General features: G+C 35.1%; 1 protein-coding gene across 2 annotated transcripts in view; it reads right to left on the bottom strand.

Annotated features, from left to right (window-relative positions):
* Positions 1 to 1,057: 1,057 nt before the first annotated feature.
* The window catches only part of MOSPD2 (motile sperm domain containing 2), a 33,193-nt gene continuing 16,717 nt past the window's right edge, over positions 1,058 to 17,533 (bottom strand). For both annotated transcript variants that reach the window (XM_017812302.1, XM_017812303.1), the window contains exons 8-15: positions 17,216 to 17,340; positions 11,995 to 12,165; positions 9,120 to 9,232; positions 5,629 to 5,725; positions 4,748 to 4,844; positions 3,964 to 4,093; positions 3,609 to 3,711; positions 1,058 to 3,113 (exon numbers count right to left, since the gene is read on the bottom strand). In XM_017812302.1, coding sequence (XP_017667791.1) covers positions 2,967 to 3,113; positions 3,609 to 3,711; positions 3,964 to 4,093; positions 4,748 to 4,844; positions 5,629 to 5,725; positions 9,120 to 9,232; positions 11,995 to 12,165; positions 17,216 to 17,340 — 983 coding nt within the window. In that variant the 3' untranslated portion in view covers positions 1,058 to 2,966. The remainder of the gene's footprint in view (positions 3,114 to 3,608; positions 3,712 to 3,963; positions 4,094 to 4,747; positions 4,845 to 5,628; positions 5,726 to 9,119; positions 9,233 to 11,994; positions 12,166 to 17,215; positions 17,341 to 17,533) is intronic.

The following is a 17,533-nucleotide window of genomic DNA, read 5'->3' as shown; positions in this document are numbered from 1 at the left end:
CAGACATTAGAGACAAATTAGTTACAGCAGGGACTCACTGATGAAATACAAAGGCAATTTAAAAACCCTGCTCCTGGCACTGCTGCCCGTCACACCTGTGGTTGTTTTGTTTTGTTTTTTTTCTTTACAAAACATCTAATCTTTTACATAGCAAAAAAAATGAAGCTCAGAACAGGGCACAAAAATTACTTACTAGGAAGGGAGCATGTGCTCTTTTAGGGCACAAACTGCCAATTTTTAGGATTACAATCATTGCTGTCTCTTAATTGTCTGTAAAAGCCAAGGTTAACCACTACTCTGCAACGAGGGAAAGGAAAACTAAATCTTAGATCTTGATAGTGCATGTAATCAAATCTTATTTTGTGAGTTGCCTAGAGTTCTAAAATGCCCCAGCTTTAAAAACCGAGTTTCATGTACTGTAAGAAAGTAAAAAATTTGAAAACAATCTTTTGACTATTCTCTCAATTTTGGGTACCAAATCATGTTACTGCTGTGAACTGTGTAATGCAGTGCATGTTAAACACAAAACCTTCCAGAATGGACTGGCTGAAGTCTGTGTTTCTGAGGGCTGGCAAACAAAATCTGAAACTACAACTGACAACTGGGAAAATGCTTTGTGATGATGGAAACAACGAAGTTCTCACAGAAGAAAAACATGGAAGTTGACCATTGTCAATGTTAAGCTAAGAAAAGGTACTATTACTTTGCCTCTTTTTTTTCTTATATATATTTTTCCATTTACTGTGCGATGTTTAGACGACAGTTCATTTTACCGAATACACATGTATCTGCTTTGTGTGGACTTGCACTACTTGTGCCATGGTACCATTTAACATGCCAGTAGCACGTGCTGTGTGATCACATCGGACATTCTGTTCAAGAAGCCAATATCAACCATTCTACATTTGTCTGACAAGTATCATCACAGCTTCTGTACAACAACAGACTCCTACAACAATCGCTACCATATTGACTGATCCCATATTAAGTATCTGCAGACTAACAAGAAAACATCAGGAGATACAGCTATGTTTAAGACACTAAACATTCAAGACTGTGTATTTCCTCATATTTATTTTTTAACTGTATTTTTCTAAAACATATTAAAATAGAAAAGATGTTCATCTGATTCATCATACAAAGAAAATACCAATAACAAAATAAGTAATAAAATACTGAAATATATGAAAGCACCAAAACATTAAAATATTCATATTGGCAAAGACTCTTAAGAATATATTTCTTGCAATTTTACAATAAAGTGCTATTCAATCCACTCCAAAATAGGAATTGGTATTTTAATAGCATGGTTATTATTATCTTAAGGTTACAAATTACTTCGTTACCTTTCTCAATAAGACAAGAACCCACTTTGTTGGAAGCAAAACATTTAAGTTGCATGCACATAAAAATAACCCAAGTAACAGCTTCATAATAAGCAGTGAATAATATAAATTGCCAACTCATTAGGAAAACAAAATACTGAGAAACAAACTGAACAGAAATGAGATTAATGAAAAATTAAGAAAATGCAGATGTGGTAAAACATTGTATAAATTAAGAAAGGACAGAAGACTGTGTGCCAAACATTTCTGTAATCTTGCTTTTTAAATGGTATTTTTCTTAGTAATCAAATTGCTGGCTTTTTCAGTTAATCTGTTTATTAATGCATTATTTTAAACTGCCCTTTTCTGTTTCCCAGAAATGATCCTAGATTGACAACACACTAAGCAAAAAGACAGAAGCAGGGTATGACCTTTATTTTTCCTCAATAATTGCTTCTCATCTATTGAGGTCAGCAGACAAAACTAAATGATCTGTTACAAAGCCAATTTGTAGGAAAAATTAATTCTAGTAATGGAATTATTTTAACTTTTAAATCTCTTTAAAAGTGAAAATCTTAAATGTATGAAAGATACCATCAGTCTCCTTTTAAGTTTTTATCATTTTAATATACATATTTACAGCAATGAATACAAAGAATTCTTGTCAGCGAAGCTCTCACTAGCTTCATTTGCCATTTCCACAACAGTTTCTGTGAAATGGCAGATATAATACTTTTATGTTGCTTTCTACACTATTTAATTCCTGATTTGACTGGCTTTCTTCATAAACTCATCTGTAATTTAACCATATTGCACAACTCAGAGTAAGTTCTTACACCGACTATTTAATAGCCTTTTTATGAACCAATAATAGGCCATCACAATCCAAAAGGCAAGTCTCACACTCCTTCTGCAATTTGAATACAAGTTCCTTTACAAAAAAAAAAAAAAAAAAAAAAAAGAATAGGAATAGTGTCTTGTGTGTACGCTACTTGGTAAGAAATATTTACAGTAACTTTGCATTCAGAAGAAGCAAAATAATAAGGAATTTAACCAATGAAAGCAGTGAGTCTGAATTACCAAAATAATTACTAACAAATATCTTCCTTTATATGTGCATGTACACAGATTATATAAAAAATCTGCCTGTACTACATAATGCCTGTAAGTTTTCCTGAATGAACAGATTAACCTTAGAATACACTAAGTCGACTGCTTATATCTTCTATGAGAGTAATTCAGAATGTAAGAATGAATATGATGAAAAGAAATGAAATATTGTATTTGAAGTAGTTGAATAAAGGAAAAAAAAAATCTAAACAGCTTAAATATTGTATGTGGTTTCCTCCTTCTAGTTCAGTAGTTTTTATTGAGTTGTACAGTGAAAACAGGCCCTAGCTCTAAGATCTTCCTCATGCCCTATTCTAATTGTCAGCTTAGACAGTGATTTCAGTATTTTCATTTGCTGGTCATTCATTTCTTCTTTTTTTTTTTTTCCCCCAGCAAACTGTATCCTTGTTCATTGCTGTAGGCTCACAAACCTCATTTTGGCAGTTCCAGAATCTGAGTGCAGCACTGCAATCTCTTCTACTCCAACACACCACGATAGGCAGCAGTACATCCAGGGCACAGCAACTCTCTTTAGCTTCTCTGGGCAGAAGCCAGGTAGAAGCAGAAGGCAGCAACAGTAACTGATAGCAAAGATAAAACAACTGACAACTGCTGGAACCAGAGGCAGCGATTCATCTGCTCTTCAAGTCTTTTATTAATTTGCAGTAAACGAGTTAGCTGAAAATAGAACAGCTTCATTAAATTAGAATTACTGTGCATGAAAGTACTCAGAGCTATTTAGACATTAACTATAAGCATAGAAAAAAAAAAAAAGGCTTCTCACAGTGATCCCTCAGCAATACCTTTTCTATCACTACATACTTCAGGATTCTGTTCCATAAAGGAGCTTCAAATCTTAAATTATGGGTAACCCATACAGCCTGTATCAAGCAGGTAGCATCTTTACACTAGGAAGCAAAAGTTACCACTGAGGCTCACTGGTACCCCAGATTGGTATGCACGTAAAAGGAATGAGCAAACTGCACTGAAAGTAGCATTTTATTAAACCATTGTCATTCAACAAAGTAATTAAACCACTATGACTGATTTAGTTACTTTCAATTGCTGACCTTTTCAAATAGTATAATTTACAAGGTACCAAAAAAGTTCAGCGAAAATTCTTTTTATCTTATAATTTTGTTCAATATGCAGCACAAAGGAGTACAGCAGTACCTGTATATGTAAATCTTCATTTGTTTTTGCTGGAACATTAAACGCATTGTCTTTTAATGTCAGAGAAGAAGGCTTACTGCTTTCTATGACATGACACCTGAGCCTGTGAAAAGGGAACAAAAATGCACACTAAAAATCACAAATTTATTACAACATTTTATAATTAATAGTAAACAGTCTATCTAACAGTTATTATATGCTCTTTATTATCTGTTCTGGTTGAATAATTTTTAAAATTACTATTGCAATGATAGCCTGAAAAGGCTTCTTCAGTTCACCAATGACGTTTTGAAAGCTTTTGATCTAGAAAGCAAGAGTACAAATATCTGTGTGTTCAGTTAAAACATAACTTCACCTATGTTCCATCACTTTGGTCCTAGGGACATCTTTCCAGAACTGAGTCAGTTCTGGTGCGCCTGCCCCAGAAGACTGATCCATTTCTGCTGCCATTATAAGGAAGCGATCCTGCAGAGAAGCTGAAAAACCTGCCCTCAAAGAAGAAAAAAACCCAAATCAATAAATGTGCGCTTAGATAGAATGACAATATTACAAAGAGCATAGAAGCATTTTGAAAGTGCTATAAGATGAGAGCTGGTTGATTGCAGGACACCAGAAAGTGACCTACTAGAAATAAAAATAACGAAATCATTCTCTAAAGCTCAATAATTTTGATTACAGTTTTCCCAAAATTATACAGTTTTAACAGAAGTAGTTTCATCTGAACAATTCAAAAGCAACCCAGAATTTTATAAAGAATGCATTCACTAGCAAATTCACTTGTCCTTGCAACAATTTAGGAAACTGACTTACTGCAGATAAACTCCCACTGCACTAGTGAACAAGAGAGACAGCTGCCAATCAGGCTTTTTGTTTTTTAAGGCAAGAAACAGAATGGGCTGAAGATAACAGCTGCTTATACCTAAGTGGAGTAGTAAATCAGTATGGGCAGTTACTGAAATGCTTCCTGACATCCATGCTTTTTTAACATACAGTAACATTCTCAAACAAGTCAAGCAGACACAGGTGTCAGTTGGTCTTAAACACTGGCGAGCACATACAAATATCAGTATTTAGAGCATCAATCTATTAATAAAACTTGCCCAGATTTCTTAAAAATGGTATTGCAAATTTTTACTTACCACCATGAAGAGAGACTATTATATCCAGTGATGTGCCAGGTTCACAGCTGCTGTTACTGGGTTTAACCCTGTATTTTTCAGGAGCAGTTGTTCTCACCTATAAACAAGAAATACCAAACAAACACAGAGTAAGTGCATGCACAGACTACAACTGCTTCATAACCTCCCTCATTCTTTAATAACTAAATCCCGAAAAGCTTGAATATTAGGACAAGTCTCTAAAATACATAATTTTGTAGGAGGAATATGATTCTGGTATTTGACTTCTTCCTCCTCTCAACCACTTTTATCTTTCTTTTCTTGCATTTGCTATTTTTCCTTTGCATACATTTTTAAAACCAGCCAAGAATATCAAGTGGACTACCCATTATAATTTTTAATATGAAATATAGAAACTTTAGTTATTTCAGTGCACAGAGAACACAAAATATGGGAAAAAAAACCATATAAAGATGCAAGTCAACTCAGTATTTCTGAAGAAAATATAATTGCATTCATTCTTTTGATGTTGACATTTGCAAATAGATCTCCATCATTCTGGGGCATTACTAAATTGTTTTCAGCCAATATTTAAAAAGAAGAATTCTAAAAAGATGACTTTTCCAAGCTCAAGCCTTTCTTCTTCAGGAAGTATTAAACTCTCACTAAAAAACTAACCATCACTATAGCTCTTTCCCAGTCAGTGCTCCAAAGATTTGTAATACTGATTTATCCCCTTAGAGGTGGCACATTATAGGCATAAATTCAGCCAGAAGATTTCTTTGATCTGCTTCAAACATCACAACAGAATAAAAAAATGGGTTTAATAGCATTTATTCTTCCTCAACAAGTAAAAATTACACATTTAGTAAAGCAAACCAAGTCACACATAAAACACTTACTTTAAAAGCCACTACGTTTTTAGTGACATTTGTGAGAACTATCAAACATTTTTTCTCTCCAGTTTCTTTGGATCCAAAATATAGCTCTTCTGCTGGGCTAACAGGAAATTCGAAAAGAATTAGTTTCTTCAAATTATCTTTACAACATATCATAGAAAAAACCTGACCACACCTACAGGAACATAAAATACTTTCAACCCTGCAGCTACAGACAGTATAAACAGATTTTCATAAAACAAAGCTGTGAAAACACAATGCAGAAGAAATTTTGTAGTGAAGCTGAGGGTTGACTCATGACAAGTGGAACTAGCTGCCTCAGCTGATTACTACCTTTGACTTCTCCCATCTGGAAGAACATGACCAGCTGCAACAACAGGAAGAACCAACGTATATATAGAGTCAGCCACTGCATCTTAAGAGCATTATGTTAAGGGAAAGCATTGCTGATTTTAATTTATGCTAATTTTAAAGAATATAGGATGTCATAGACAGGGAGTAATTATCACCTTGTACATCTATCCCAGTACTGATATAGTGCACTGCAACTGGCAATCATTTCAACCAGTACAGCTAAATTCACTTGTACTTATGAGTCAGTCTTTGCATATTTGTGGTGTCACATGCATAAATAAAGTTATTGCTCATTTTTAATATTCTTGTGCAATTACGAGAGTCACGCATGAAATATTTTAAACCACATCAAACACAACTAATTTTGGATAAGCATTCAAACAAACACTACTAGGCAAAAGGTAGGGCATGCTCATCTAAGTTGAAAGGAAACTTGAGTAACAAGTCAAAACGTTTTCTTTCATTATGTCACAGTAGGAGCACACAGAGAACTGCTGCACTACACAGTACTACAAAACTGCAGATTCTTTTAACAGAAAACCTTTTTCAAAAAAATATGGTTTTTATCCCTTGTCCTCTTTTAGAATGCCAATTTCATGTTAGTTTGACCTCCTTCTCAAAAGACCTCCCTTTACAGTATGAATCTTTTCTTCTCTCACTTAAAACAAAGCAGTGCATTGGCTGAGAAGAAAAACCCTTGGTGCTGTAAGGCAAGCCTGAATGCCCATGCTGGAAGTGGATTCCAGTGGTGACTGTGCATGTAGGGGGTGCTGATATTCTAAAATGCAGTAGACAGTCCACATGACAAGAATATATATTTTTTTTTGGTGGGGAAGAAGGAAGTGTGCCAAATAAGGCAGAAACCAAGAAACTGATGGGTTTAAAACAGCTTCATAGAGTAATTCTATCTCCTCATCCTCTCAGTATTTTTTTCATTTCCAAATTCTCAACTTAAGTAACCAATGATCAGTAGGGACAGGAAGGATTGTATCTACAAAGTATTTTGGCTATCTTAATATTGTACTACTGCACTGTATGTTACAGCAATTGCAAGATAAACCATAAATGAGACAGGAAAATATTAATATTAATTAGCATCAAAACAAACCACAGAAAAAGATCATTTTGCTAGAACCTGATCTTTCTTGTTCTACCACTGTGGCTATTGGCCAAAGAAAACAAACAAATGAAAAAAAAGGCTTGAGGGCCACTACTCTGTGACTTTTGTCTGTGAAATCAAGCAGTTCCACAGTGTTGGGAGTGGGTGAGGTGTAGCTGTTAGGAGGATGGGTTGTTTAAACAAACACCTAGGCTTTTTAATTTTCACAGAAACACTACTCTGATGTGTGTAATGTAACCACTTCACTTGTACTAGAAATTCTCGTTTCAAAAGACACCACAGGAGCTGGTCTTTGCCAGACAGTGAAAGTAAATGGCTGCTTTGTGTTGTACCAAAGTCATTTATTGGGGAGGAAAGGCAGAGGCCAGCCCTTTCCTGTAAGGTATGCAAGGCAAATACAACAGTGGTCTAAATGAGGGAGTCACCTCTGTGAGTGTGACTACAAACACAGAAGAACACAAGGACCCAGCTTTGGTCCACAATTTCATGGTGCTAGAGCTGCAGTGCCTCAGCTTCCTGGTCAGGCTCCAGGGGCAAGGCTGGGATCAGCAAGGATGCAAGTTAATCACAGTGGCAGAGCTTACAGTCACTGTGATAGGTGCCCACAACTGGTTATAAATGGCACTGTTTGTTATCAGTTCAATCAACTTCAGTGTCCTGAGAATCACTGCAGGGAAATGAAAACTAGTTCTGGTTTCAACAGTTATAGCATTGATGAAGAGCAACAACTGCACTCATGAGTCTACTTTAAAAACAAAACAAACAAAGACAACGGAGATACCAATATTTTATTTTCCATGACTGCAAGGCTACAAGTATTGACACCTTTATACTTGACTAAGTTTGCTCTTCCATGTAGTTTACATCAACTGCAACCCTTATATTCAAGGGCAGCTTGAAATATTTTAAGAGAAAAAAAAAAGGTATATCTCGGGGGGTTGGGTGTTAGTTTTGCTTGTTTGCAATTTTTTTTTGTTGTCTGCTTATCATATTTGCCCCCTTTTTTAAATAAAAAGTAGGTGAAAGAAGACATCTCCTTTTGTCATTGTCCCAGAAAATTTTTTACATCTTTCTAAAATCACAATTCTGCTGTCTATGCCTTTGTCCTGCCATACAAGACACTACAGCTATAGAGAGGAGGCTTTTCATCTCAAAATTAGGAAAAATTTACATATACAAAATCATTTTTAAGCTAATGAGCATGTCATTATTCAAATTCATTCCAAAACTAATTCATTACAACACTTACAAAATTAGCTAAGAAATTACCTAAAAATTAGACATTTTTCTTCATTCATCTAATAGCAAACTGTAAGTGAAAATAAAAGTTAACATCTAAATTAAATTCTAAACAAGCATCCTGACCTGAAAGGCAGTGAAAAGAAAAAGTAATATTGGCTAATTGATTTCTTTTTCCTAATTTAATGATAAAAAGCAAATTAACTGCAAGATGTAAGCATCTTTGACAAAAGCTTCTGGGCAGATGTGCCATTTATATAGAGCACTTGCCACACAAAATAAATTGGACCTGTTCATTAAGTTTAAATGGTGCAAACTACTCATATAGACATTTATACCACCTTAAGGTAAAAGAATTCAAGCAAGATTTAACAGTGAAAGCTGTCTTGGTAAAGCATTGTTTTTTCTTAAGCCAATGCAATCAAACAAAAACCACTGCTCTCATTTACAGATAAGCACAGGTTTAACTAAGTCAAATGGTTTCTCAATATAAATGAAACATTTCTACAATTCTATGAAATGCATACTTATCAGTACAAAAAGAATGCCTATGGTGACAAAAAGATTCACTAAAAACATGTAAAACCAGAAAAATCCTTTAAGCTTTGTAAAAATCAGTCTTAAAAAGATGCTTATAACTTGTTTTCCTCTAATAGTCTGAAAAACCAGTTTATTTTGAAAACCAACTAGTTCAGTACTCAAGTGTCCAAGGCACATTGTAAAAAAAAACAAAAACAAAAAACCCAAACAAAACAACGAACTTGAGGAAAATTATTATTACCTGATATGTAATAAAGGTCCTTTAAAAGTAGTTAATGCTTTCTTTGCATTTTTTGGTTTGACCTCTGTTTTGTCAGTTTCCTCTGATTTGGAAATGTGTTCTATTGAATTCATCTGAGTAAAAATGATAGTTACAATGATTAACTAGCAACCTGGATTACATACTACAGAATCATGCAGGCATTTCAAAGAATATGAGGAGGCTTATTTCAACATTTTACATATTACAGACCAAGCTTAATATGTATTCATTCTCCAAAGCTGCTTGAAATCCACTGAAGAAAGTGATTTGCTATAGAAGTTATATAACATAAACATGCATGAAACAAAACTTCTGCTTTGTTTTTTACCCCATGTATTTTCCTCATGCCTACAAGTCGGTTTTTGAAAACTGCAGACACACTAATTTACAGTGCTTCAAATGTTTAAGACAATAAAGGACTGGTGTTATTCATCCACTGCAAAACTTTTCAATTTAAACAGACACCCCAATACAATCACTGCAACGCTGAACAGAAAACACAGTAGCAATTCCACACTTGATTACATTGCAGAGTTGCTAAACATAATCTTAATTACTTTTAGATGAAACTCTGAAGTATTGCAGAATATAAAAGAAATAATGCTGATTGAATTGGTGCATCCAAAACTGCAGGTATCTTAGGTTCTGAGGGTTTTCCTCTGTAACATTAAGAAAATACATATCAGCAGGCCTGGACATCTTAGTACCAAAAAAAAAAAAAAAAAAAAAAAAGAACTCTGGAACTCAGGTGGAGGGGGGAATGCAGAAGACTGAAAGAATTAGTGGCATCATGATTCAAGTTCAGCTGGTTGAAGAGTTTGCTTAGCCTCCTTTTTATTCCACTTAAAATACAGAGAAAAGACATGAAGAGAATTCAGTTCATGCAAGTTTTAAGCACGGAAATGAGAAGAATGCAAAATTTTATATTCTTTATAAAAAGAAATCACACAGCAACTTTTTTTATAATTATATAAAAGTTAGAGTAAAAGGTTAGTGTCTATATATAGTGCACTAGTTATATGCTGAGCTTTGTTCTATAAAAATTACCAGAGGAAATATAACTATGGAACACAAAGGTGGAGGCATCTACTGCACAGGCACTTACTAACCAAGTTTATCACTCATGGTTCCCTGTACTCTGTGGAAAAACATAGGTTCTTCTATGGCATAAGAGGAGGCTTACATATATTAAATAAATCAGATGAATTCTTAGGGGACAAGAGTCTGCAAGCAAAGACCTGTAGTATAGAAAAATGAAGATAATGATCTCTCACAGATCACCTGAAACACACTAATTTTGAAGGTGGCCTTACTAAAAATTTGAATATTTATATTTAGATATATAAATAGATATTGGTCAAGTAAAAGTAGAAAATAAGAAAAAGCCAACCATTCTGAGACAATACGGGAGCATTTTTAAAAAACACATTTTAGAAAAGAATGTAACACTAAAGTGGCAAACAATGGTGCACTTGCTGTAGAAGAAAGAGCAAGTATTTTTAAATAGAAGAATTGAGTTTAAGGAAAACCACCTATTTTTTACAGAAACAGTACCAAAAACTAGATTTGATCTGAAATTCTGGAACTGTGTTAAAGGTAAGGCCTTAAAAGTGCCTTAAGGCTAATTGACACATGATGAACATAGAAGTCAATCACAGTTCACTGAAAAAAATTGACTAGCAACTTGATTACACTGTATAAACCAAAAAATAATTATTTGTTTTATGGTATTTCAAGAGTAAAAAAAAAAAAAAGTACAGTAGAAAGCTAAGTCAGCCAGAAAAATTAAAAAAAACTAAACACTGAGGCTTATTAAGCACCAAAGGCAACTCACACACTGAACAGGAGTTGCTCATATTTCTGCATCAGACAATCATAGCTTGGAAAATACACTACAAGCAAAAGAAGCTACTGAGTCTAATGGTCAGGAAGTCACCACTGTTATGCAATGCTTCCTTTTGACCTTAAAGTCAGTGAAATTATCTTTTTTCGTTTGAAAAGCTGGCCAAGCTGCAAAGAACAACTGAACTACTTAGTGAGTTGCATGCTTCAAATTATTCTGACAAACTTGGAACAGTAAATGAAACTGGAAGTGTAAGTATTCTACTCCACTAAACAGAAGTTTTGCAATGCATGTTCCAAAATTAATTATGGCACTAAAGTGGTGAATTTCAGATTTTTCCTACTATTTTCACCAGCAATATCCTCTGTGATTATCACTGCATATTCTTAAACATCACTTCATGTGAACTTGAAAAAAAAAAAGTATAAAACAATGCCTTTATTTCTGGATAAACAACACTGCAGGAAGATTATGTCGTAAAACAGGACTGATGGAGTAGGAATACAATTTTTCCTGAGAATAAATGAAAATCTTTATACTTTGAGATTTTATCAATAATTTAAGAAAAAAATTAACATCCAATACAGTATAAATATTTAACTTAATATTTTCTCATGTACATACTGATTTAAGCAACTCAGAAACCTAGATGTATTTTAAGATGTACACCACTAAATATCCCAAGATTAAAAATAAACCAAATAGAAAATCATAAACCTTTGAAAGCAGAAGAATAAACCCCTTTTTAATTTTACAATTCACTATATTCCAAGAGATAGACTAAGTATTTGGTACACATTTTACACACTCTGAAGTATCAAACTTGTCCTAACAGACTAAGAGCCAAGGCTGAAATGCAAGTATAATTTTTCAGTTTTACTGGTTTCTTTTGTCAAATTGGAAGACAAAACAAAACAGTAAAGTTGAAACAAAGACAAATAACCAAAATTATATGCCTCTTGTCCCACTTTGTAACCATTTAGCTAGTCTTGTTTAAGTCTTCATAGATACCTTTTTCTGATTAAGATTTTGTGCTTCATTCAGCTCTCCCATCTCCTTGGTGTCTGAATCTAGCTCTTCTTTACTTTCATGCTCATCTTCATTAGTAATGGGCCCATTTTCACATAAAGGAGTTTGAAAATCATCATCAACCAGTGGAGGATAACTGTACTTGAAAGAATCCTAAAAGACAAAGATTTTTAAAGGAACAGTTGGTTATTTAGGAGTGTGAGAAGTGCCTTCTCTAGGACTTTTCAAACAGAAATACTAACAATTTTTTTTATTTCACATTACTTGTATGTTTCGATTATCCATTTAAATTGTACCGCTGTGCAGAAAGTTGACATTTACCAGTAGTTTTTATTTTGCCATCAATAGACAAATAAATACTGTCATCCAATGAAGCCAGTAAACTGGAACTGAAATTTATAGTTAGAGCAGAACTGCTGAAGCTGGTGTATCAAGAATCAGCATTTGGAGTCTTAATGCTGAAGTTCTCTTCCTAGTTCTAGAAGATGCAGTTTAAAACTTATGACAGCTATTTCTAAAAACACTCCAAAAGTGATGAACAACATCAGTTGTTCTTTGCATGGTCGTTTCATAATGGCCATTTTAGAAAAGGAAATAAAACCCAAACCCACAAAACAACCCCAAATAATCCTTGAACCTTAACCTAGTGTGTGGACCTTTAGCATATCCTCTGCAAGTCAGACCTCAGTCTCTGGAATGCCAAATCAACTTAAAGACCATATTTAAGACATCTGAGTAATGTTGAAGCAGCATATTAAAGTTCTCAATGACCAGAGTAAAGGTATCTTTTCTATTAAATGACCAGTAAAAACCAGTTTTTGCTAACTAGAAATTCTCTTAACATTTTCAAAACAGTTTTATCTGTTAGAAACAGCGTTTAAACAGGCATCTCTGTTCCTACTGCATTTTCAAACAGTTTTAAACTTCAAGTAAACTGAATTAGTCTGGCAGCTTTTCCAGTGGAAAAAAACCCTAACATAGCTTTGACTCCTGTGAGGCAGACTTGAGCAACGCCCACAGTTCCAAAACTACGTATGCAGCAGGGAGTTACAAAGGTGTTCCAAGAGAGCTCTCCACAAGTAAGTACATTTTCTCAAAACAAGGAATAATGTGAGGTTGAGGGAAAAAAAGGGAAAATCTTAGATGGGACCACTCAAAGAAACTACAAACAAAACAGCATACTTCCTATCATCTATAATCAAGGTGTAAACCTCTCCTATTCTTCAGGCTGTAGCAACAAAGACCTTTAGGTCAATGAAACAGGTATCCACCAGCTCAAACAATATCCTATTAAGGACTTGAAGGACAAGCTTTAAGCATCACTTACAGACTAATCCACTAATAGAAGAAAAGACTAAGACTCCAGATTGTTAGAAATATTGCAGTAGGCTTCCAGAATACTGGCACCCCCCATTTGCAAATACAAGACAAATATCCAGCTTCCTCAGCCAAACTGATAAAAAGCCTTTTTACTCCCTTCTAGCATGTGATGAAAGGCATATGACAAAAGTGACCTTAATAAAGGGAAGTCAATTTTGCTGCACACTTCACTTGGCCTCATTAATCCCTGGTACTGGGTTGCTTCAGCAGCTGAACTCTCATCACAGGGATAACTCAAAGTCACAGCCTGTGAGTTTCAGTGACATGGGTTTATCTGCTAACGAGGTAAAAACCTCAGACAGGTAAACAAGACAGATTTACCCCACGCTTGATACATCCATTCTATAGACTTACAGCTCTCTTTTATCTAAATCTAAAGATCTATAGACTTTATATTACCAGGGTTGCCAATTGTGGTATAGGTATCTTAAACATAGTAGTGCTCTTTTCTAAGATTACATGTACACAGTGGCCACAAAATGTCAGTCACGACATATAAAAGGTGCTTCCAAGAACACAAGCTATGGGCTATTAATTCAGATACCCAGGTGAAGACTACAGTATTCTAGTTGCACACATTGTTCAATACTGGCACCAGTAGAATCTTGATCAATCCATCCTTGTTAAATCCATCTTCTGACAAAGGGCAAATACACAAACTAAAACCCTACTGTGTTTACATGTTCTGTATGAGGGTATATATTGTACGTCAGTCTGGCACAAAATGTTATTGAAGAGGCAATGAATCTTCTCGGTCAGTCAAAGGTGTGTATGCCTTAAGAACTGGACTGTTCCATCATCCATATCAACTGGAAATGGTAGAATGTGGGATACAATAGATTAGGAAACTAGGAAAACACTGAGTATTCGTTTATCAGTAATGAAAACCATTAGCAGGTGGCTCTTGAGCACCTAACCTTAGTTTTCCAGACTGGTTAACATTAGCTTGCTGCTAGATTTGTTTTGGACAATTTTGACAAGCTCTCCAAGACAAATCTGCTATAAAGAACACCTCTGTGCACTATGGACAATAACAACTCAAAGCCAGGTACATTGTGTGTTGCATGTATGGATCAGCAGTATGGTAATAGCCACAGTCCTGGTAAGGACTTGAATGAAACTTAAATTTATATTCCAAAGTCCTTCAAAATCCAAGTTTGTTTTTCATAATTAGTGTTAATTCTTTTGATACTAGACAGATACCTTTGTCCACTAGTTGTCTAAAATCAAGCACGCAATATTCCTCCTTTCTCAGCTGGCTGACAGTCAATTGAAGGATTTTAAAACTAAGGAAAGTCTCTGATTCACCTTTTGAGTGACCCTGAGTTAAAACAAAACATACTTAAAGATAACTTCACTGAGACATTGAAGCTCGGAGGCTTCCAACAGAGACAAAGAAAAGTTCCTTTAATTAACAAAGTAATCACTGACTCCAAGTTCAACATTATTCATTCTATTTCCAAAATGGATTTTTCTTTGTTACTTCCACAACTAGTCTCTAACATTCTTCTGGGATACCTAGACTCCACTGCACTTATGTTCTTGGCATCTCCCTAAAGTAACCATCCAAAAGACCTGCTCCACTAGTTGCTTACATCTGGTAAGATCTGGGTCTTTAAAGATGGATCCTACTAGGGGACAGAGCAGAAAGGGGATGAAAGTCTTATGGCTGCTGCCTTGAATGCAAAGGACACACAGATATGCTGGGCTCTTCAGCGGCATTATGGTAGCTGCAAATATGAAGATCTGCTACTAAACACGTGGAAATCAAAGATGACAAAGAGAACTGGAAGGAGTCAAAAAGCCCAAATCCTCACAAACAAAACCAAACACTTGTGTGGAGAATTCGTGGCAGGGGAATCAATTTGTGCAGGTCAGATATTGTGTTTAAAATAAGCCAGGCCTGACAACACTAATAATGAAGAATGTACTCTATCTAGTTGCCTTAAGAGGAGACAAGGTTAATCACATCAAAACAAGTTAAATTCTGAGAAAAGGTCATTAAGTTCCTGTTGTCTGGTCACTGAAAAACTCCTTGCTGTGAGAGCTGCAAAAATCCTGCTTTAGTGTATACACTGAAGACATCTTCCAAAGAAAGATCAGGAGCACAGTTTCTGGAGTCTCAGTATTAGCTAACAATTCTTCCAAAATATGACAGGTTAACAGCTCGAAACACCCATTGAGTGGCTAAGTAACAAAGAAACTCAGTAGTTAGACATAGTATGTGCTGGTTCAAAATACAGAGCTTTCATTATACAGAGATCCAGCTGTTTTTCTGAAATTGTCAAAACCCCTGGAGTCAAGCAACTTTACTTCTATTCTTTATTTCTGCCACTGGAACTTATTATCCCAGACAAATGGTTTGGATAAGATGCCTCCATGACTAGGTAAGTTGTTAATGCTCTCAGAAGATGGGCAAAACAGAGCCAACTTGATCAACAATCACTAACTGGCAATGAGACCTTTCAGGACCAATGCAGTATTTAGGGATAACTAAGATTGTGTGCTCAGTCAGATGCTTCACAAGAACATTTAGCAAAGCCATAAATTCTTTCTTTAAAGACATAACTCTAAGGTAAGATGGTCTAAAAAGCAGACTGGAGATATTTAGCTCCAAGGATGAAAAAAACCTGCCCCTCTATTTCAACTATAGGACAATACCATAGCGGCCAAGCCCAGAACCACTAATAAACCCCATCCAATTCCTTACTGAAGCCACTTCAGACATCATCAGCTCTTTCCACAATACCCACTCCTGAAGTACAGCAATTTTTCATGAAGAAAAAGGTTATCTTTTCTTCAAAAATCTCATGCAAAAGCACTTTTCAGAGGCTATTAATCTCAGTCAAATAAGAAGGCAAGGTAATTCCCAAGGTGATATTCTTTTATATTCCCAAAACAAGTTTCATATGCTCTGACCACCTGAACTTTCCCCTGAATTTATATACAAAGGAAGATGGACTCTCCTACTACTGCTGAACCACAACCATCCTTTTCTCCATATTGTTACTGCTGTACCATCAAAAATACTTTAGAAAAGAAACTGTAGAAAAAAGAACAATTAAAAGTAACTTAACTGCAGTGGGCTTATTCTGTTACCATAAGTGGCCTATGAAAACTTTAAAGGAAAAACATCCTTTTTCTGCAAGTTCTATTATAAAGATTACACAAACTAATCTACTAGATTATGCAAACTAATCTACTGGCTTCGTGAAAAGTGAAACCAGTTGTGCAACATGCTTGTGGTGTTCCACTCTTTAGATTGCACTGGAATGGGGTTCTGGTTCTGCTGAAGTGATACTGCCTGTACCATACACTTTGGAGCTCTACTACACTCTTTAAAAAGAATCTTCAACCATGTCTTAAAATGCAGTCCTAGAGACAACAAAGAATAACTGCAATATAACAGCCTTTAGTGAATCATAGCTTTAGAGCAGGACAGCAACTCTCAGAGGGCCATGAAACCTCCTTTCTGTTCATAGAACTTGTTTAATAATCCAGCACTATCTGTAATTCATCAAGTTGGAAAAAAGTAGAAGGAAGAATGCACTTAAAACATTTTTTTTTTTTAAAGATCTGAAAAACTATGTGATTTCCAGTGACTTGTAAGTGGATGAATGATTCAGAAAAACTATTTCTGTTTAAGACTGCCAGACGCCAAATTCTTATGAAGTTAACCTATTTTATATTTTCAAATTATCATTGGCAAAACAATTTCAAAACATTTCACATCTGTGAAGTGCCAACTCTCAACCCCACACATGGAATTTATATAGGTGTCTCAATTTATTACAGAAGGGGCATGAAATGTTAATATACTCACAGTTCCACCCATGTGAGGTGGCAGATACTCTCCACTGATGTATTCCTGTACATCACTCTTGTTTGTGAACTTTAACATGCTTATTGCCTCTGGGCCAAGCCAACCCTTCACGATTTTAAAAGCAGCTTAAAACAAAAAAACCAAAGAGTATACATAAGTTGTCAGCAAAGTCGTTTTGTTGGGTTTTTTAATTATTTTTTGTAGGATTTTTTTTCTCCATATTGGTAGATCTTACACAACACAAGTGAGCTACATCCTCTAAGATACTTTTCAGAGCAGGTTCTGTACTTTTATAATGGGGATAAACAGCGTAAGGAA

The sequence above is a fragment of the Lepidothrix coronata genome, unplaced genomic scaffold, assembly GCF_001604755.1.
Source record: "Lepidothrix coronata isolate B3197 unplaced genomic scaffold, Lepidothrix_coronata-1.0 Scaffold35, whole genome shotgun sequence".
NCBI classification, from domain to species: domain Eukaryota; kingdom Metazoa; phylum Chordata; class Aves; order Passeriformes; family Pipridae; genus Lepidothrix; species Lepidothrix coronata.
This window is presented reverse-complemented; position numbering and strand designations above follow the sequence as displayed.